The sequence below is a fragment of the Paralichthys olivaceus genome, chromosome 24 (genome assembly GCF_024713975.1).
Source record: "Paralichthys olivaceus isolate ysfri-2021 chromosome 24, ASM2471397v2, whole genome shotgun sequence".
NCBI lineage: Eukaryota > Metazoa > Chordata > Actinopteri > Pleuronectiformes > Paralichthyidae > Paralichthys > Paralichthys olivaceus.
In genome coordinates this window covers 11,428,690-11,451,328 of record NC_091116.1, presented here as the reverse complement: position 1 = coordinate 11,451,328, position 22,639 = coordinate 11,428,690, and the positions used below count along the sequence as shown (strand labels likewise).

The window sequence follows — 22,639 nt, the reverse complement described above, 5'->3', positions numbered from 1 at the left end:
TTTTTTTCTTTTTATTATCAAATCAACAAATCAGCGACTAAAACGAACAAGAAACTACTGATGACTTTAACAAAATATCTTGAAACGCAGTATTTTTAAGTATGAATTTCATGGTGGTGCATGAATATTCAATCTGCCCATTCAAACATACATCATAGTCTTTATATATATTAATTATATTCCTATAGAATGCTGAACACAGTTGGAAAACCTGTTCATCTGAAATCCACAAATTAGCCACCGCACGTCTCGGGCGCTGTCCAGAGTGCTGAACGTGGAGCTGTCCAGGGACTCAGCAGGTTCTGCTGGAATCAGCTCTCATCTACTTATCGTGTTTACCTCAATATCAACACACATCCTGCCCTGCATCTTTTCACTGAGAACCCACCAGGGGCCATATCCACTAAATGTCTCATCTCATTACCAGGAGTTCTCTTAAATAGTGCTGCTAAGAGCTTCCTTTTAGAACTGAGCGAGCAGCTGCCAGGACTCGTCAACTGTCACTAATGTCAGGGCACAGAAATACAAAATACACATTTATATCAGCGAGTTTATCTTTAATAAGTAAGACAGAGTATTAGGGCCATATTGAAGAAAAGAAATTTAAGAGATTTCCAGAATTATGTGGTATTTTCATGAGAATGAAGTTGTAATTTAATATCATGATTTTATTCTCGTAAAAATGCAATTTTAAAATTAAAAACTACAACTTTCTTGTCTCTTGTAAAGTAACAACTTTACTTCGGTAATATTACAACTGTATTTTCTTTAAGTGGTCCTTACATTCATCAGATACATTCATTTTGATAACCAATATTTATCTGGCCAAGTTTTGTTTGACTTTCTGCAGTTTGAGCTGTTCCAGTTTGAGCTGTTCCAGTTTGAGCGTGGCTGCTGTCAAAGGATCCATTATAAACTGTACTGAGCTTGTCTTACTGGAGTGTTTTATTTAACATGTGGCTAAAAGTGAAGTTTGAATGAGTTTCTGTGTTGTGATGTAAAACTAAACGGACGTATCAGTTTATCTGCATTTCACAACCATCTGCAGCTCCACATCATTCCTCCTTCTCTCCACTGAAAGTGTCGCCGCCTGTCAGAACTGTTGAGGTCGTCTTGTTTGGATAAACTTTAGTGGAATTGACATCAGGCAACCAGGGGATTCCATGCTTAGGCTTAAAAGTTGCAGGTTTGCCAGAGCAGAAATGCTGACTGAAAGACTGTAAGTTAACAGGATGTGCAGTGAAAACTAAAGCAGATTTAAGAAAGGTCTGTAGTGTTATTTTCAGTGTTACTATGTGGTCACTCTGAGTTCCATCGCTGCCTTATGGGGTTTGTTAACGCTTGTTTTCCCTCTTTGTCTTTCTCCCTCTTATTATCACACACATTATGTAATCTCTCAGCGAGCTGATAAGGGAGTCGTATACTGTAATTGAAGTCGCTCCAATGCTTTTGAAGGGATTGCTCTGTGATATAAACATGAAAGACGGGCGGGGCTGAGATATGGTGCTCTACATGAGCTCAGCTCATTTTCTCTGAGTACATCTCAGAGAAACCACATTTGGAGAGAGAAACTATCTTTTGATCAGGACAAGGATGGATTGTAATGTATGAGTTAAGATGCTGCTTTGTGGTGGAACCTGTTCACCTCCAAATGTTGCCAAAACAAATGATGGCTCTTATGTAGGAGCCAGAGAAAAGTGATGCTGTGGGACAGTGTATTCCCAGAGGATGTGAACAGACATTGTGTCCCTGGAAGTTATCTCTGTGCTCTGCATTTCCAGTCCAAACAGACAGGAATGCTGTTTTGCATGTCATCCTCTGATTAATTGATTGTGCCAACGGAAGTCTCACAGCCCCCGCTCACCCTGAGTTAAAACATCCATGAGCCACATCCTTATATCCGTGTATCAGCTCATCTTATAGGGTCAGCACGGGTGGTTCACACTGGGCAGGACTCCAGTCCATCACAGTTGTGAGAGACATGGAGACAAACAACAATTAACACTTACAGCCATTCCAGGGTGATGTAGAGTCGCCTGGGGGAAATCCACGCAGGCACGAGGAACTCATGCAAAGTCCACACACAAAGTTTGCCGTTGTGACTGACTGCTGTCACACAGATACTCGTCTGTCTCTCCCTCTGGTATTGGAAACCTCTTTGAGACAGATCCTCCATCTTCTTTTCCGTCTTTCACTCGGTATCCTGCAGGTTTTTGTCCTTTTTCTCTTTGTCAGCTCTCTGACTTTAAATTCCTTTCTGTTCTTTCTGTTTTTATTTATCCCTTAAGCTGTGTGTGTGTGTGTGTGTGTGTGTGTGTGTTTCCTCTTTTTTGTATGTTTTCTATCCTTCTCTTCACCACCTCAACCCCTTGACCTCCTATCTTTCTCTTCCTCCTGTCCCATCTCTAAACCAACATTAAGCTCTTAATGTCAGAGATTCATGTGGTTGTATGTAAGTGTTGTGAGTGTCTGTGCGTGCCAATGCTAATATTTTGTGTGTGTGTCTGTGATAGAGAGAGAAAGAGGGAGACGCAGCAAAACAATACTTTAAATGGACTATTGATCGTGCCTCTCTCTCCTTCAATCTCTCCTCCTCCTGCATCTTTGCAAGTACATTTTCATGTGAAAGGAAAAGCTTACACGTACTAATGCAGGAAATGTTAATGTCACTACAAATAATAAATACCTGAAGAAATACCTTTTAAGTATATTTATAAGGATGGCCAGAAACTGTCCTACACATGCATACACACACACACTATACAATCACATCATAGGAAACTACATTCATTCAACACGACACTCTCACAGGCGTTAACGCAGAAAGAAACAAATCAAGACAGAGCATCATGGGAAAAACATGACACACACACACAAACACACATACACACACACACACACACACACACACACACACACACAGATGTGGATGGATTACCTGCTTTAGATAAGATTGTTTGCTACATGATTCATTCACGCTTCATTGCTCAGTCTCCCATTATCTCACATTGTATCTGTGTGTGTGCTGGAGACTGTATGATTCTGTGTTTGTGTGTGTACCTTCCTTTGTGTGTGTGTGTGTGCGTGTGCGTGTGTGTGTGCGTGTGTGTGTGTGCGTGTGTCCAGCCACTCACTACAGTGCACTGCTCAACATGGGACCTTTTAATTAAAGGAGAAGTTTCATTATCAGCTCCATTAGTCAGTGCCTGGCTGGTGTCAACACACACACACACACACACACACACACACACACACACGCACAGTGTTCTGTTAGTTCGGCTGGTATAATATTTAACCTGATGTTCCTTTTCAGGATGAGAGTGTAATTTATTATCCGTAGTAACAGGAAGTGACCCCATTTCCAGTCAAATGAGAGAGGCGGGCGAGAGTTGTTATTATAGTCATCATGTCGTCATTTCCATTGTAATGGATGTCACAGGTCACCCTAATATTGTTCTGCTACAAATACAAGAAATGCATGTACAGTGGAAGATAATGTCCCTGCCGTAGGATAATTTATGAAACACTTGTGTTGATTTCTGAGAGGTTCCCTCCTGAATATCATCATTCAGCATCTCAGTGAATCTTTCCCTTGTATAATACAGATGCTTTTTTGCGTTCCTCATAAATTTAAGTTAAGAAGATTCAGATGTTTTTGCTGTTTTTTCCAAATAAAGGTTTAAATATTCAACATGCCCTCAAATGTGGTCGACTTCAAATCTTTTTGTAAATCAATTTAATTCGGAAAGCTGGGAAAACAGGGCTGTTTTCTCTTTTTCCTAGGAAGTTAGCATTTCAGCCAGAAAGCTTGTATTGTAATAGATTTCTCACTGACAGCAGAGGAATGGCCACATATTTTCTGTCTTTATTTTTTTGCTTTGTCATGTGACAGTGGCGGCTGAGAGGAGAAGCCGCATAAGTGGTGAGCTGATTGATATGATGAGGATACAATTAGCCGGGAGCAAGATTCATGAAGCCCCTCTTATCGGGCTGAGCACCACTCACTTTCCTGTGTGTGTGTGTGTGTGTGTGTGATTGTGTGTGATTGTGTGTGTGTGTGTGTGTGTGTGTGTGTGTGTGTGTGTGTTTGAGAGAGACAAGCTTGTATTCAGATATGCAAAGAAGCACAACAACATGTTTAAATTGTCAACCAGTCAGTCACACAGTGTGTGTGAGGTGGAATCTGTTTTGTAGAGGTATAAGTGTCTGTGTGTTTACCCAGTTTATGTTCTTTGTCATGGCCCACACACACACACACACACTGCACACACAACTCCTGACTCTTCTTTTCTCTGTGTGTTCTTTCCCTGGTAGATGAAAGAGAGGACGTTCAGAAAAAGACTTTCACAAAATGGGTAAACTCACAGTTGTCTAAGGTAAGACGACTCACCTTCTCTCCATTATCGACCCCATTCCCCATCTATTACCCATCAACACTGCAGGAGCATCTAGCCCGTGATCACACACACTCACTCTCTCTCACTCTTATCTACTATAATGCATATGTTGTATCTTCTGGAGAGATCAAGAGAGAAGTAAAAGCTCCTTCACACACTTGGAACATCATTTGATGGATTGCTCTACATGATATTGTTCAATATGGGTCCAGCCGAAGCTTGACTCATACATCTACAGCAGAGATACAGCCTGACTCCTTCAGGTCACACCTCCATGTGCCCCTGTGCAACAATCACATGCAAATGTAATCTCATTTCTTACTCGTGGCTTTCTGAAGAGAAGCAGCATGTTCCAGGGATGTCATTTCCATATTATTACGGTTAAATTTCCATCCATCGATAGCCTTGGCTTTTGTCAAGTTGTTGACGTTCAGTCTGCATTATCTGATATTATAGCTACTTAAATGAGTCCCTCAATTAAACGACACAACATCTGTAATGAGATTTCATTCCACCTCCTTTACGGTTTATGCTCAAAGACACTGAGGGAGGTGAAGGAGGTGGTGGCCTCTTTTGTGGCACCTTTCTATCAACTTAGAGCAACTTAATGCAACTGTTCTTGCTCTATGGTGAATGATCTCCAGTGAGAAGAGCTTCACTGAGAAATTGGCATCAGCTTAAACCACTGGAATCAGACCTTGAAGTGAAGAGTAATGCTGCAGGGTAATGTGAAGTAGAAAATGAAATGTTGTGTTTTTGTTCCAAACCGTCGTCCATCACCTTTAGCATGGGCCTGAGTCCTTTTATTTTCTACCAGACAATTTTTGAGGCATTTCCTTTTACAGCTGAGATTCCGGCACAGACACAAACACGCAAAGGTTATTCCCTCCACGTCCAATCTCTCAGGAGAGTCTGTTCGGTAAAGCTTGGATTAAGAAAAACCCAAAGGCAGGACAGGTTTGTCTGTTTGTTGTGATTCTACATACTGTAGTTGGAATTGTTTAAAGAAGAAAGGGATATTTCTTTTTATCCTAAAATGCACTTTGTTCAGTGTCTTTTGTCTTTGCTGCCTAATTGTCTTCTGGTGCACTTTGTTGTCCTGTAACTCAGTTAGTGTCTCTCCCATAGGGACTGATTCACTCACTTTAAATTGAACTCTAATTACATTTCAGTGTTTATTTGTGCTGTGTGTATTTGGTACGTGCCGACACATCACTTCTATTCCTATTTTCAAAGTTGATTGCGAGGGTGCTAGAGGTGTGCCGTTGCCGTGGTGATGGAGAGAATTTGTGTGCACGCGGTACGTGCGCTTGTTTCTTCTCATTTGTGTGCGTCTGCGTGAAGAGCTACAGCTATTGAAACAGAGTCTGACTAAAGCCAGAGGAAGGACACAGGCTAGAGATCGTCTTCTCCTCTCCTCCTCTTCTCTACTGTCTTTCATTCTCTTCTTCATCTCCTCTCTTTTTCCATTTCCTGTTTTCTCTTCCCTTCCTCTCCCCTCCATTGCCTCAACTTTTCATTTTTAACTTCTCCCCTCCCCTCCTCTCCTCTCTTTCCACCCTTGCTCTCTCCTGTCTTTTCCTCTCTTCTCTTATCATCTGTCCATCCAGCCCATCTGATCCCCTCTAACCATCACTAAGAGAGGGAAGGAGAAAAAGATGGAGAGATATAGACAGGCGAGGAAGAGAGAAAGAGAGAGAGAGAGCTCCTTCTCATCCATCCAAACTCACCAAAGCATAATGAGTACCCCACCCTAGATAGATGAGTCTGTCACACACACACACACACACACAGGCCTCAGGAAACTAAAACATAGTGAGACAGCAGATGGGAGAAAGTACGATTATAGGAGGGGAGAAAATGAAAAGAAAGAGAGGCAAGGAGAAATGGATATGAAAAATGAAGGAAGGGGTGCGGAGGAAGAAAAGGAAGATGAGTGAAGGGAAAACAAAAGTTCAGACGGGGACAGGAGGGCAGAGCAAGCAGGTTCGAGCTGACGATGGAGGGTTCGTCGGCGACAGGTGCATGTGAGAAATATGGGAAAAGAGTCGTAGAGATGGCTGCTGGCGAAGAGGCGTCGTGTCTGACTTTAGTGTGATTTGCTACTCAGCAAAACAGGCTCTTCAGGAATATGTCACCGAGCCAGGAAACTGAGCTCGGTTTTATTTACCAACCACAACTTCCACTTTATTCAGGTGTCAGCTGCTGATTCCAGCATACGCTACCACATGTCATCTGCAATTTACATGTCTGACGCTTCCTCTTTTATATTAAAACATGCCTCTGGTGTTTCCTACAATTCCCAGAATGCATTCATACACCCCATAACAGACAGGAATTGGAAGTGCTCTGGTGGAGGTTCAGTTCAGGGGATATGGCAATAAAATAACACAACTTCCTGTCAAACATTTCAGAGCATATCCCTCTTGTCCCTCAGACACAGCTTCAAATCCAACCCTTAAACTCATCCATGTATCCCGGGTAGATCATTTGCTCTGGTGATTCATGTCAACATTCAAGTACACACCTAATACAGGCCACTAGCATTACCTTGTTGCAACTTTAAATCTAAATGCTAATTCAAATTGTGCTGCGTGGCGGTAGGTCAGGCAGGTTCCTGCCATTCACACATGGGTTGATGCAAATACAATACAGATGTGATGTTTCCAGTGAAAGTAAATAGGAACTTCACCCCAGCAGATGTTGCTGTACCTCAGTGAAATGCTGATTCAGTGCGACATCCACACAGATCAACACATCCAGTCTGCAAAGGCTTTTAGTGTGCAGACATGCCTCAGTTACCGGGTAAATGTTTCCACTTATGCACGGAGTTATCTTATGCGGAGAAGTATCACATCACTCAGAGTGTGTGGAGGAGACACAGGAGCCGTCCAGGCTGGCTGCTTTCTATGAACTCCCTCTCTCTTCTTTTCTTTTCAAGTATGAATTTGTAAATAAATGCAGTCTGCACATAACGTACCCTTCAGCAATCCTTCATCACAACTTTTCCAAGGACAATATATATGATAATGTGTTTGTGTCAGACAGTTCGGCACAGGATTGTTTCTCTCTTTGGAAACAGTTTCTTTTTTTGATGACACAAACAAGTTCAACGGTTGTGTTTGCTCCAACATGAACCTTCTATTAGTTTGAACTGGATTGAGAGTGAAGAGAATAAAACCAGCTTAAGTGAAGATACACTTTTCAGATCGGACAATAGGTTTTTTGACTCCCAGTGGACACAGGCAATTTATTTTGGGGTTTTCCATTCATCCCATTCTTGTGAAGCAGATTTCTCAAGAATGCCTCAAGGTTTAAACATATGTCCAGGAAAATATTACAGTACATGGCAGGATTACACCTTTGTTTGTCCAGGGCATGTGTACTATACTCTGCAGAAGATTCATACTTCAGCTGATGAGTGAATGGAACCTGCAAGCACCTGTTTTATAGTCATGCAGATTAAACCTAAGCTTAAGGAGCATTCCCTTCCATCCTTCTTCTTATGGCAGGCACTGTGAAGTGTGTGTGTGTGTGTGTGTGTGTGTGTGACCTGCAGGTTTCTAGTCTCCTCATCATACTTGTCTAAGTTTCCTCTCGGTCTGTGATTGGCTTCCAGACTAGTTGTGATGTCATAAATCCCGCTGACATGTTTTGGTGAACTTCCCCTTCAGCAGATAAATTTAAAAACCAACTCTGCACAAACATCAATCTGCACAGTCGAGTGTATCAGCACATGCAAACAGCTTTTCTTTAAAGATCAGAGGTTTCATAATATCACATATTTATTTTAGTAGAATTTCCTTAAAATGAATCCACTGATTAATCTAATAATCATGACAAGAATGTTTTGGGATGTAATTCAAAGAGAATGAGAGACTGCATTTACACAGGACCCCAGTGTTCTGTCAGGTCTGTCTGCATGCATTACATTGTGCCCTAAAAATAATCAAAGTGATAATATACTAAGTATGGTGGCTCACCACCGTCCCCAGTTTTTCCCTCAGTGAGAGCAATGTCCTGAACTACTCCTTCACATTTAATGAGCTGTCGTGCTCTGCAAGATACAAAATAACATCAAGAATAAGGAATTATCCTTATAATCAACAGCTGTCACCTCTGGCATGTTCTTTCTCTTCTTTCATGGACAGCAGACAGCTCTGTACACACTGGGAACATGCTGGAATGTAAGAGGGAAAAGCTGCAAATTGTAACAGCATATAAATAAGAACAGAAACAGAAAAAAGAAGATCACACAAATACACAGCATTTTGATTATTTTCTGCTCAAGAGATCAACCAGTTCCAACACTGAGTTGCCTCAGGTATGATGTTTTGTCAATTATCATGTGACAGTTTAATTGAATGTTCCTTTAATTCAATTGGTTTTGGACAGTGAACCTGACAGTTGGACATCATAACCCCGGCCACACTCTAAAACTGCTGTGTGCATCACTTTGTAATTCTTCCTGTAACTCTATCCCCATGAATTAGTTAACTGTCAGTCAAACAACTGATGTCTTATGTCAGTGGGAAAAAAAATAGCAGCAACTCAAAGCAGTTATTCATCTGCCACCGGCTTCTGCCAGGAAAAGCAAGACATTACCATTATTTATGTCACACTGACTGTGAAATCCAGACACTTGGAGAATGAAGATAAGTGGTCGCTAGGTGGAAGTAAGGAAATGCAATTTGTACGGAGCAATCCTTTTCAGTGAGCTGTTCACCCACTCGCTCAAATGTAAAGTGTCTTTAACCGTCTCGTGTCCTCTTATCAGTCGAGCAAGTTACCACCCATCATGTCATCTTCCTTCCTCTGTGATTTACAGTTCGTGTCACCCCAGAGGACCGGTTAGAAAATTCAATTACACGAGCTGACATGTCGAAACAGCTCAGCTTTTGATGTGTTTTCAGAGCTGTTGGTGGGTTTCTGTCTGACACGGGGGACGGAGAGCAAACTGTTAATACGGATTTTGCAAAAATAGTCCCTGTGGTTGTGTTTTGTGGATCAAAAATAACATGTGAAATGAATGCATTCAGTAGAGGTACAGGTACTTTTAGAGCAGTAATACTATCAGACGGCAAAATTCAATCAATCAAGAAAAGAATCAGTTCATCCAGACAATCAGAAAGTCTGTCGCACCTGTAGTTGACCTTATTTTATTGTGAAGAGGCACTTGGTTTTCAAAGCTGCTGCTAAATAAACCAATAAAACTCCTTTCACTTTAAACCGGAAGAGCAGAAGTAAATTTAACAAACGTTTCTGACAGCTGTGCCTCCCAAGTTTAACACACTAATGTATTTCTAAATAAAGCAGGAATTTGGATGTGATGCACGCAGCAGTTTGTGGCTGTTGAGCTGACTGAGGCTGCAGCTGAGTGCGGTGATGATTGTCAAGACATGACAAAAAGCTGCTACACTCACCCGAGCTGTAATCTGCAGGAGCACTGATAGGCAAGTGCAGTGTGTATCCCCCCCGACAGAAGCATTAGGCAGACACGCTTAGTTACACTTAGACTAGATGTCTTTATTATAGATGTATGATTCTCAAATTTACAGATTAGTCCTGTCCTCACTCTAATCTTTGGCATTTAAAGATAAACCCTCTTTAGTTTGGAGAAAACAGAATGAGTCATCCTTGTGTGTCGGAAGAGAAGCCTGGCTTAGAAAACACTGAAACACACACACAAGCACGGACACACACACATGTGAGGAATGAGTCAGCTGTGTTTGGCATTCTGGTCACATGCTGGTAGAGGTCATTGTACTCACTGCCATCACTGTTTTTCTGAAAATGAAACTTTGCTTGTGTGTGTGTCATAATGATTTCGAACCCCATGCTGTAGTTATATAATGGATGTGTGTGTCCCTGGCATCGTGTGTGTGCTATTAGTGTGTCTGTGTGTGTGTGTGTGTTGGAAGAAGATGAGAAGAAAACGAATCATGAAATCAGGACTGAGCGTGCCTGTGATTTCACACTCACCGTGTTAGTTGGCAGATGCAGAGAACCGGCTGCCCCTCATTACCCCAAAAACGATTGTATCTGTGTTTTGGTTCATCACACATGGGATTTCTTTTTTTCTTATTTTGGGGGGTGGGTGGGTCGTCCTCTCCCCCAGGAAGCAGGAAATAAAACACATTACATACACACGTAAAACATGTAAATGAAGGCAGGGGACACAGACATTATCAGTATATGCTGCGATGACTTGGGACCAAATGAGATCACACGGGGTGTGATATGTAAAACCCAACCCTAATCGTGACTGACGTTGGCAAATGGTGACGTCTCCTGTCTCCATCAGAAGGAGACATCCTGGAAAATAATCAGCCCAACCTGAAGTTGTCTTGATTTCGTCCTCATTCAACCTGTGCACGCAATCACAGGAAGTCTGATCCTGCACATTAGAGTGATTATTGAGAACACCGTGATGAGCTTTTTAATAGCGAGGATAAATCAAATTAGCTAAATGATTTACCACCAATCAATATGTTGCCAAGTATCCTTCCACCTTTATGACCTCAGAGAAGGGGGCGGTGCCTGCAGAGTGAGAAGCGCTGTTTGAATGTAGATTGTGACTCATTGTGTGAAACGCTGGTCGTTGAGACTAGAAAAGCACAATTTAAATGCAGACTGTTCACCATTCATCAAAATGAAGGCTTCTAGTCTGACACAAATATCCAACATCTCTTTTGGAGTTTTATCCCATCATCATTGTGTCATCTTAAAAATCCCATGATCACCAGCTTCGCCTTAAGCAGTGAAGGCATCGCAAAGAGACTTTGCTGCGTCTTCCACATCAGGACGTTTTGCTTGTTGCCAGAAGGGACGCTGCACCGTCCACACCTTTGATTTTATCAGCTGTGAAAAGCTGCTTCATTTGTACATTCAGCCTCCACAAAGACCAAATCACATTCTTTTATGCATTCTGGAATTGTAAAGTAGTGTTTTCTTCATTTTATCATTTGTCAACGGGGAAAATCCTGGAAATTATCTTTTGCACCCGGCAGCGGCACGGCAGCACTGCTGAATTATGAGCGCTGCTGCTGAAATTTCACATGGTTCATACATATTCAGGATGAAATGTAACCGTCACCTCCTGCTCTTTCTACACCGCTCGCAGCAGACTCGTCCTAGTGTGCAGTATTATACCATTGTATAATAATAGTTTAGGGCTTTTATGTCGTCACCACACTCTAAAGTGGTGTCATTCATGTTGTACTTAATTTGTGGATATGTGTCCATGCAACACAAACACCCTTCTTCATTATTTCATAGAACTATCACCTTTTACCTGATGTGTAAAACTCAGCACTTGGGAACTAATGAAGCAAAGTTGTTGGTTCTGCTCGCACCAGTGTGCACACACAATTAAAAGCGAAACAAGTCACTGCTCTGGAGTCATTTGGAGGTAATGGGGAGATGAAACATGCATTTAAAAATGTACAACTTAATTTCTCAAAAGCAGCGCAAGCACAATTTTTTATTTCCCCTGGACAAATCTTATGAAGGTGCCATCAAAGACGTAGAGGTACAAACAAACTGTCCTGTGTACTTTGTTAAATTAGATTCTGAGAGACTGACTCATTAAGTTTATCTACTTCTATTTATGTTTAACAAAAATAGTGTAAGTCATTTCCTGTGCTCAGGCAGTTCATTCTTCAGCTTGTATTACCACAGCAGAGCCTCCAGAGCCCTTCAAATGTCAAATACGATTCGGGGACCACAGCCAGAAAGAAAATACAAGGCGAGACACTGTGTAGATCAAATAGCACAGCATCATAAGCCCGAATAAAAGTCTTCAGGCTGCGTCTCACAAATCAGCATCTTGTTTCAGACAGATGTGACGAAAAGCAATGCTTAAAGGAAAATTCTTTTTTCATTCCAACCCTCCACCGAGAGGCGCGGGGTCAAATCCAGCTGCCCCTGTGGCTCGGTCTTTAGATTTGAGGGCACCAGAAAGTGCAGGAGGCGCTCTGTCTTTCATTTGAGAAAAAAACAGCAACGACCACAACAAGAAAAAATAGAGCACAGTGTGATTTGATTTGCTGTAATTCTGAGAAAAACAACAAACAGCTGCCCTGGATGGAGTCTCTGAATAGAATACATATTTGTCACCTTGCGTCAGTGTGTGTACACTTCTGATGAGTCTTAAATTATAAGTATAGACCAGTTTCTAAGGTTCAAGTAAGTCTTCTGGGAGCTGAAACCATAGGAACATCAATTTGGAGCATACTGGAAATATGAAGGAGGCTTTTAAATGGACAAGAGAGAGATTTCTAATGGGTTTGAGGGGGCAGGAACAAGGAAGAACAAGTGTGTGCTGCCTCTACTCCAGGATATTAATGTTAAATTCATTTTCCTTTTTCTTTTCTTTTCTTTTATCTTTGTTCAAGTGTACTTTCTTCATTTGTCAGCTACACCAACGCACTGTCCTTAACCTATTAATAACAACACATCTACTCCCAAAACATACCCCCTCACACACAAGATAGACAAAGGAAGGAAAATAAGAACACGAGAGAAATAGAAAGAAATCTGAATGAGTGTGTGGAGGACAGTGAATGTAAAATATAAAAACAGAGTGAGAGAGCATAAAATGACAAATTGAGGGAAACTGATAGGGAGAGGTTGTTTCAGAAGATTGATACGTGAATTTCTTTACTACACAGAAGTACATTTTTCTATTTTTTACTTTTTTCTCTGTATTGTGTTTATTTGTTCCTCTTTTCTTTTTTTTTCTTTTTTTATTATTATTTTTCTGGGTCATTTCGACTTTTCCATTCTTTCTGTCTCACTGCCGGCACTAATACATTTGAGAAGTGGGGACCTCTACGTGGCAGCCATCATTGTAATAATGCATGATCGATGCAGGAGAAGAGATTTCTGTCTCAGTAAGCGGGACAGTAACCGTGCAGGGAAGATTCACGATGTCATTTGTACACGAGGCCGCCGGCAAAATATAAAGAAGTGCAGACGGCCTGTCTTTACTTTGCTTACTTATTGTCTGTGTCCTTGCTCCTCTCCTGTCTTCACCAATTCCTTTCACACTTTCTCCTAATTACGTAGTTCACTGGGTTTTTACCAGATTTCTAAATGTACCATTGCGCTGCTCACTTTGCTAAATCAACTGTTGCTGTAAAACCAGTCTGGATCAGCTGATCTTCAGTCCGTTGTGACACCTCTAATAAACTGTGCACACACGAAGGTCATTAATTCAATTGAAAATAATGATCAGACTCACATGAGAGAGTTAGAGGGAAAATTAAAGTTCGGTGATAAAGAACAGCCTCTTGGGTATTAAGTGTTATCTTCACATTAAACTACTCTGATGTAGTTTGGCCGTTGACGAGATGCAGATTGACCCCTTCGACTTTCACAGATGAAATATTTATAATGACTGTAAATTCAGTCGTTCCATTTTCGTTGATTCTGTAAATTACTGATAATTGTATGTTTGTGTGTGTTTCAGACAGGGAAACCACCTGTGGAGGATCTGTTCTCAGACCTGTGTGATGGACGACGCCTGCTGGAGCTGCTGGAGGGGCTGGCAGGACATGAGCTGGTATAAATACATGCACACACACACACACACACACACACACACACACTCCCTCTATGACACATATCTACACAGACACATACCAGATACCAGACTTGTGCCAGATTGTTGTAGCAGTATTGCTCTCAGTCATCAGAAGAGGATAGCGTGAAGAAGAAGATCCATCTATTTTTAAACCTTTTGGAAACCAACATGGCCAAATGAATAGAATTCCACGTGGCTGTGCCATGTCACTTTGCAACTGCCGCCAAGATTCCAAACTTAAAACCAAACACACACCAGCACATCCCACAGTGTCAGTCCAACTTTTCCTCCTGCCTTGTTTTCATGTTGTCCTCCAGCTCTCTTCACTTCCTGCACCTCGTCTTGTTTGTTGCAATGTGTCCCTCTGTCTCTCTTTACCCTTTCACTTTGTTTGTCCTTCTCTTCATCTTCCCCCAACCTTGATTCCTTCTCCTCCCTCATCTCAGCCTCTCCCTTCTTCTATCAAACAGAGGCAACACACACACACACACACACTACTTTTATCGGAGTATGGCTGTTTGTAGCAGTAATGGTCGCCCCTGAGCAAGGTCTGTTTATGCCACAATAATCTCCTCTGTCTCTCTCTTTTTGTGTGTGTGTGTGTGTGTGTGTGTTTAGGTGAGGTTGGAGAGAGGATTTACACGCGTTCACTCACTCAACAATGTCAACCGTGCTCTGCAGATCTTGCAAAAGAACAATGTGAGTATGCACACACACACACACACACTGACACACACAATTTCCCCTTCATCCTGATGTGAGCATGCGTGATAGTACAATATGTCTGCATTAATATACATTAAATAAATCAGTGGTTCAAGTCAGCAACAGGGAGGGACTTCAATTAAACTGCCCTCTAACTTCATTTCCATATATATTTAACCTTGTGTCTTTGGGGTTGGTTTCACCCTCCTGTCTAAGAAAAATATCTATCTATCTTTTTTCAAATATGCTTTTGCAGTGACAACAATACAAAGAGTGAACACAGTAAAAGGCTGAGAAGATGCATGGATAAAGACAATATATTCATTAACAGAATCATACGACTCAAGCTGAAATAAAAGGTTAAATTAGATTTAAATGATCAATAGATTGTGTTAAATGAATGGTGTAAGGACAGTTTTCTGTCTGCATGTCCCTCCCACAGGTTGAACTGGTGAACATCGGAGCGGCAGACATCGTTGATGGGAATCACAAACTGATTCTCGGGCTCATCTGGAGCATCATTCTCCACTGGCAGGTGTGTGTGCACAGGTTTAAGTCATTTTGTTCAAGCCTCCAGTTTCAATTAGAGTTGTAGCAAATATTTGCAACCTATCATAGTCTGTATGGATGGTACATTCTTTAATTTACCTTGACCTTGATGAGTATTGACTCATCCAGCTAAATCCATTTAACAGTATAATTAAATTGCATTGCATTCAAATGAGTCACTTTAAAGGGAAACACAAAGTTTTATAGCGAAGATTAACAAGATACATCGTCGAAAATGTCTGCACCCATGTTGGTGTTAGAGCTTCTACACTAAACTGCATCAACACCATTAACACCTGTTTCACAAACGGAAGGAGCTGCAGCAGAGAGCTTGTGTACATCTCAGTCCGACACACAAAGACGTCCAGGCCACGATGGGGACTAAATATTTGTCCACTTCTGCAGCACTTTTCATTAAAATTCAGAGCGGTCCAGATAGAGAAAATGTTGAGCAGAAAACTGAGGTACGTCAGGGGTTTGCACATCCACTGGCCACATTAAGTGTGAGTGCATAAAACAGCACTACAAGTTTCCTTTAATGTTTTTCTTTTCATTATGTCTCAAACTCTCCTGGGCTTTTTTCTTCACTGCTTTTCATCTTTCTTCCAGTTCACAGAGCAATATTAATCCTTCACTACTGGCTACTTCTCTCCCTCTGCTGTATTTAAAGTTCAAAGTGTGTTCCGTGATGGACTCAGTGTTTAAAACCAACATCATGTATAGTCAGTGTAGTGCACATTACAATATATCTCTGTTTGTTATTCCACATCAACTTGAATTGAGGCTAATGTCTCAATAAAACTAGTTTTGGCAAAGACTTAATGACACGATTAACAGAAAAACACGGGTCTGTAATGAGTTGCTTGTGTTGGCTGAGTGATTGTGATCGTGTGTGTGTCTGTGTATGTAGTTTATGAATATGTTAAAGCCTGCTACGCCCTGGAGGTTATCATTCTGCTTGTGTGTGGGCACGTATGCCAGACTGTGAGTGCTCCTCTGTGTGTGTGTGTGTGTGTGTGCTCATCTCTGTCAGTGTGTAGAGTGTGTGTGTGTACAGCAGTCTTTGTCAAAGCGCCCCTCCAATTAAAGTGGAAATGCATTCGGTGACCTACTCCCAAATGAGCCCTTTTTTTTACCTGGCAGGCCACATTCTTTGAGGAATTGCTAACAAAGCTCTGTGTGTGCATGTGTGTGTCTGTGTGTGCATGTGTGTGCATGTGTGTGTCTGTGTGTGCACGGATATGAAAGAGATCCTCGTGAGTCCCCTTGCTGGGAATTTGCCTCACCAACAAATTACATTGAACTCTCTTCACAGGTTTAATCAAACGTTGTGTGTGAGTGTGTTTTGCGATGCGTTTTGACTGGGTTCAACACTTTCAACTTGACCATCCAGCCCATGCTCAGAAGTTTGCTAACACTGGTCACACTGTGAGGCTGCAAAAGTGTGAGGCTGCAAAAGTGTGAGGCTGCGCGTGTGTGTGTGTCAAAGTCCAGAATGTAAGGTCAGTGATGAAGAGGAGGAGAGCTGAGTTGTATAAGAAAATTGGAGCTCAGACGAGGGAAACACTAAATCACCTTTTGCGTGTGTGTGTGTGAACATGCATGTGTGAGTGTGCATATGTGGCTGATAGAACGCTGAGGGTAAGGTATGCATGAATAAAGCCCAGCCGGGCAGTGAAGGTGTAACAGCTCTCTCTCTCTCTCTTTCCCTCCGAGCCCTGAACGAGTGCTCTAAAACTGTCACTCACAAAATCCACCTTGTGCACGGTGCAACCACTTCCACACACAGGCTTGTGTAGGGATGTGTGTGCACACCACTGTTCTTTGACTGTGTTCTGTGCACTTCTACTGAGTGTGTGCTACAGTGTGGAGTTACCCACGTACGTCTCCACTGACAGGCCATGTCAAAACGTTGCTAGAAAGCAGCAGATATTTTTAAAATGTCTCTTTATTGCTGTATTGTTACATCACCAGGCATCACATTAGCATCAAGCTATGATATATAAGTTGAAAATAAGACATTTAACGGAGCCAATTCATCTCCAGCAACAACTTATTCAACTAATTCATTAATAATCCAAATATTATGAGGCCTCATATAAATTCCTCCCTCTATGGGCCACAAGTGAGATTCCGATCCGAGCGTCTACATGTTCAAATCCTTTGTAATTTGCACGTGGATGTGTGTTAATTTGTGTTTTTGTGTGTGCAGGTAAAGGATGTGATGAAGGATGTGATGGCGGGCCTACAGCAGACCAACAGTGAGAAGATTCTGCTGAGCTGGGTTCGTCAGAACACGCGCCAGTATCCTCAGGTATGTTCCCTCTGTGCTCCCTGAGTTTCATTCTGTTTTCCACAGGTTCTCCTCCTCAGCAGGCTCACCTGCATCTTCAGGAAATGTAAATGTGAAGTAACTGTGTCTGTCTTCATTGATAAGTCTGATGAGTAGAATCCTGCAGGGACATTAGTCTGCCTTTGATTTGTTTGTGGTATTTATATGTTTACACCCATTTTCCTTTTCTTGTCTGTGTGACAGGATAACGCAAACCTCTTCATTAACACATTTCATGAAGCTTTATGTACAGATAAATAATAATAAGGTTTTGGTGGTGATCCAGATCTGGGATAAGTGCCATCATATTATTAGTGAAACTAAAAGACAGTGAGACAAAAAAGTTTTCAAGGTGAAAAAAAATCCAATTGACTTAAAATTTTGTTTGCTTTCATTCAAATCAGTGTTTATTCTCCTCTATTGAAACCTTGAAATTGTGGATGCATTACATTTCAAATCCATTTTGAGCCACAGAATTCTGTCCCCGTATTTAAAGCCCAGTCCAATTCAATTTGAGAGGGAAAATATGTCTTCAATCCAGTGAGAACTTGTGAAAATGTTTCCCAGTGTTGGGAGAAGCGTGTTTCTGTGGTGGTTGTCACACTGCGTTCATCGGTCGGCCCTTTAATATCCATTATCTCTGTCCTCAGGTCAACGTGGTTAACTTCTCCAGCAGCTGGAATGATGGATTGGCCTTCAATGCCCTCATCCACAGCCACAGGTATAGTACAGCAACACGTGTGTGTGTTCATAGAGACAGACGAGGGAAGATAATAAAGTAATAGACACAGACAAGGAATGGACAGATAGTGGGATGTCAGAGAGGTACAGAGGGAGAAAGAACTGGATTATTAAGATGCCTAAATTATGATCTTGTTCACATATTGTATAAGAGATACTTGGAGGTGTAAAATGATCCCATTAAACTGAGCTCTCAGAAAAAGAAACAAAAGAGAAAGAGACAGTGCCACAGTGGCAGACAGCGCCAGCTAAATTAAGCCTGACATAGTCTTCATTTAAACCTAATCAGCTGTAGACTGGACGTCAATGAGTTGGACCGTTAGTGTTGCCGCTTGTAACGCATGGAGGAATCTCAATTTTTTTTGTCAGAGTTGTTTTTGCAATGATTAAAATGTCCCATGGGCCTATTTGTTCAGAGTAAGATTTTGTAATTGTTCCTCATATATATTGACATCCCTCTGCGCGTAATGTAATGTAGCTGATTGCCAGGGTTGTATTTAGGGAGCTTAGACTAAACAAGCAGAGGGAAATCTTTTTAAATAATTCCAGACACCCAGTCTACATAGAACGGATTTTATCCAGAAATGGAAATAAAAGTACGGATGTTCTGAGCTCTTCCTCTAGGTTAAGGTCAGGTGTCAGTGAAGCCAGATATCAGGTGATGGATTGATGCTGTCATCCCACCACTGTGCGCTTCGTTAAACTAACCACCCAGAGTGAGAGTGAGTGAGAAGCCCACTTTAATTGAATCTTAGCAGCTCATATGTGAGCATAAGCCCAGGCCCGTGTGATGAAGTTGCAATACTTTATAGAAAAACTATATAATAAAAGAATGATTGATTGAATGAACAAATAAATAAGTAAGCAGCTAATGGATAAAAGATGAAATACCAGATGAATAAATGGATGAATGGCTCTGCAGAGTTGATGTAAAAAGTCAATCTGATTCTGTGGATAACAATGAGAGTTTGGGTTTCAGGCCTCATATAATTATGAATTAAATAATGGCCAGGTAGCATCTGTTAGCAGGAATACGGCATGAGAGATCACACACACCAAGGGCAGGACCCTGCAGATCATTTGCCCTGTTGCTCCTGTAGCAAAGGAACATTTGGCAAATTTAAAATCAAATCACATTCAAGGTTAACCTGCTCTTTTGCGTCATAAGGGTCTACTTTCATTGTTAACTGAGGAAATGAATGGCGGACTGGAGATTATGTTCAGCTAAGAATCCCTGCACAGAGGATGAGTGGTTGCTGACTTACCGTAACTTAATTCCAGAAATAAACTAGACTGCATCAGCTGAAGTGAGACAATTACACTGTGTATCATTTTTTGCGACAATTAAACTATGAGCAATATAATAAAATGCATTAAACATTTTTATGACTGAAATGTCAGCCCTCTTGACTGTGGGGAATGCAACATATGATAAAGCATTTCCACTGAGGCTCTGAGACGATGATCAGCCAGGGACATGATCCAGCAAATCCACGGTATTTCTCTTGATCTGGCGAAATTAAAATGCAGGTTCAGCAGCAGCATGATCAGCGTTTTGTTTCTGTTTCAGACCTGAGCTGTTTGATTGGAGCTCGGTGGAGAAGAAGACGTCAGCGATCGACAGACTGGAACACGCCTTTAGTAAGGCGGAGCAACACCTGAGGATAGACAGACTGCTGGACCCAGAGGGTAACCAACACACACACACACACACACACACACACACACACAGTTGGACGCATGCACACAAACACTTCCAGAGGAGAACACTAGTAGAGTTGACGCTCCCATTGTGTTTCACGCCTTCCAACCATGACCCATGATGTGTCATGCTGTGATAAGGTGCCATAATGACAACTACAGCATGGTCACCTTGGAGGAACGACTTGATCATGGATGCACAAGTGACAGATCTGCAAAAACATCCTTTACTTGCCTGAAAAGTTAAAATAGATGCCTCCTTACAAGTACAGTCAACCAGAATTATGGACACTCCAGGCATCTATCACTGCCAGGGTTGCAGCTGACCTCAGACCAGTTTATAGGCTCTTAATCAAAAACTGTCAATGCAAGGATAAAGTGAGTAAAGATGACCGGGGTCAAAGTTTATTGCAACATCGTCTCTGTGTGACGAATGGTGGTGGTGTTGTTTTTGTGCAAACATACAGCAGATCCAGATTTACTACTCTCATCAGAAAGAGATCGATAAGGATCATAAAAAGTTTAGGTGGGAGTAAAGTGAGGAGCCAGTGTGAGAGACACGATCTGACTTTTCTGAAACTGAACACAGTAAGTGAATGTTACTGTAATAATGAATTATTAATTCAGGGTCCTGAATTCAAACACTCTCTCCACTCCAGGTTTAGACTGAGCTAGAAATGTGATCCAGGTCCATGGAGGAACAGATCAATGGGTTAAAGAATTATCAGGGATTCAAACTGACTGTGTCGTCTATAAATTCAAGATCTCTGCGTGACTTGGAGAGCTTGTAGAGCCGACCCCAAGCTTTCAGAGAACCTTACTTCCTCAGTCAGCTGCTGCTGGTTGGAAACATATGCCAACACAAGGTAGTTGGATTCCTCAGTATGTGCATCTGGTGGATTTAATTAATTTAACATTTACAAATTTGCTTTCTCAAAGCTTTAGAAAGGATCTGATGATTTCACTTCTACTCTTTCCTGTTTTTGTCTGTGTATCTCTTCCTTTTGTTTATCCTGTCTTTGTCTGTGTCTCTCTAATTCCTTTTCCACTGCTCTTGTTCGTCTTTGCATTGTTTCCCTTTGCTCTCAAGCCTTTGTTCACTTCTGTAGTCTGGAGTCAAAGCTTTTCCGCTGCTGCAAGGTTCAACTCGCTTCTCAGATTTGACTTCTCGGGAGTCACATATATAGCTCTTGAAAGTGTGGAATATTGGTTTGACAAGTTTCTCTCTACCAAACTCCTGTCTCTAAAGTTAGATCTGATCTGGTGTGGGCTGTAGCATCACTCGTCATGAATGGAATAATCTAGAGCATGTTTGCTATAATTATAAGATTTTATTTGCTAAATATCAGCAAATATCAAAATCGTTTGAGAAAATATTGAATCCAAACTATACAGTGTTTGTATGCAGCCGTAGCAGAGCTGTGGTGAAATGATAAAAATGGAGATTAGACAGAAAAATAAAGTGATCAAAACTAGTTAGGGAGGCGTATGCACACAGACACACTCTTGCAGATGGTAGCAGTATTTATGGAGCGGTTTGTCCTCCTCAGTCAAACAATAACACCCTTAGATTTCTCCTTGGTGCTTATAAGTCACTGTTCCACAGCCCAAATGTACGACTATTACTCTGACTCTGTCTGTATGTTTCTCTCAGGCACACATCAACTAACACGTACAGCAGCTTTCTTGGTGCACAGCAAACACAGTTTGTGTTTCTTTTTTTCTTCTTTTTCACATCCTCGCTTTATCTTCTCTGCCGTTTGTTTTCTCAAAGTCATGAGCTAACCTCACTCTGCACAAACCCACAACCAGCAGTTTATTAACATGTCTTTTCTCCTCTCCCTCAGCTTAAACTTTTTTTCCTTATCTTCTTTCTGTGTGCGTCTCAGTCTCTCACGGTGCTCATTTATCCGCTGCGATCCGTCTTCGTTAGTTTTGCCCTGGGCTGCCTGGCCAGGCCGCCGGCTCTTGGCCACCCATCTTGAAATCAGCCCTCATCTCATCTACCTGTTGGAGGAGTCGGACTCGGTTTAGCTGTAAGCTTCCTGGCAGACAGGCTGACTGACACACAGCGATGCTATGGGAAATAAGAAAGCAGTACAAACAGAGGCCTCCAGTCGTTAGTGGACACGGAGAAAAATCACTGTCTACTCCGTCAACCTGCAGGCCTGAAGATACCTGAGAAGTAGCCATACTGTTATCCTCACATGGATACACACGTGTTTTCCATTACCAACAGCCCCAAAAATATTCAGTTTAATATCACATCTATTTAAGATTGTCGCTTTCAGACTTTCGCAAATTTACTGCAACTCCCAGCTACCTCGGAACCGACCAGCCTCTCCACCAGATGCTGATGATAACCGCTATCCACCCAGAATAATAATGATTGTAGCTCAAATAGCAACATGATGCGATTAATGCAGCAGGTTCAAAGTGGGGTATTCTCCAGACTGGATAATCAGACTTTCCCACCGTCGTTTTCTCTGCTGCTGAATCAGAAGTGAATCATCATCAGCAGCTCAGATACCAGTTAAATGAGTCATCAGTGACCCACAATACTCGCTGCCCTGTAGTTGCCATGGTCACATTAAAGTTCACCCATCATGAACGAATGCAATTTGAAGC

General features: G+C 41.7%; 1 protein-coding gene across 16 annotated transcripts in view; it reads left to right on the top strand.

Annotated features, from left to right (window-relative positions):
- Positions 1-22,639, top strand: part of dmd (dystrophin) — a 177,029-nt gene that overhangs the window by 51,780 nt on the left and 102,610 nt on the right. For all 16 annotated transcript variants that reach the window (XM_069520600.1, XM_069520599.1, XM_069520596.1 and 13 more), the window contains exons 2-8: positions 4,315-4,376; positions 13,870-13,962; positions 14,602-14,682; positions 15,131-15,223; positions 17,450-17,551; positions 18,220-18,290; positions 19,881-19,999. In XM_069520600.1, the coding sequence (XP_069376701.1) occupies positions 4,315-4,376; positions 13,870-13,962; positions 14,602-14,682; positions 15,131-15,223; positions 17,450-17,551; positions 18,220-18,290; positions 19,881-19,999 (621 nt within the window). The remainder of the gene's footprint in view (positions 1-4,314; positions 4,377-13,869; positions 13,963-14,601; positions 14,683-15,130; positions 15,224-17,449; positions 17,552-18,219; positions 18,291-19,880; positions 20,000-22,639) is intronic.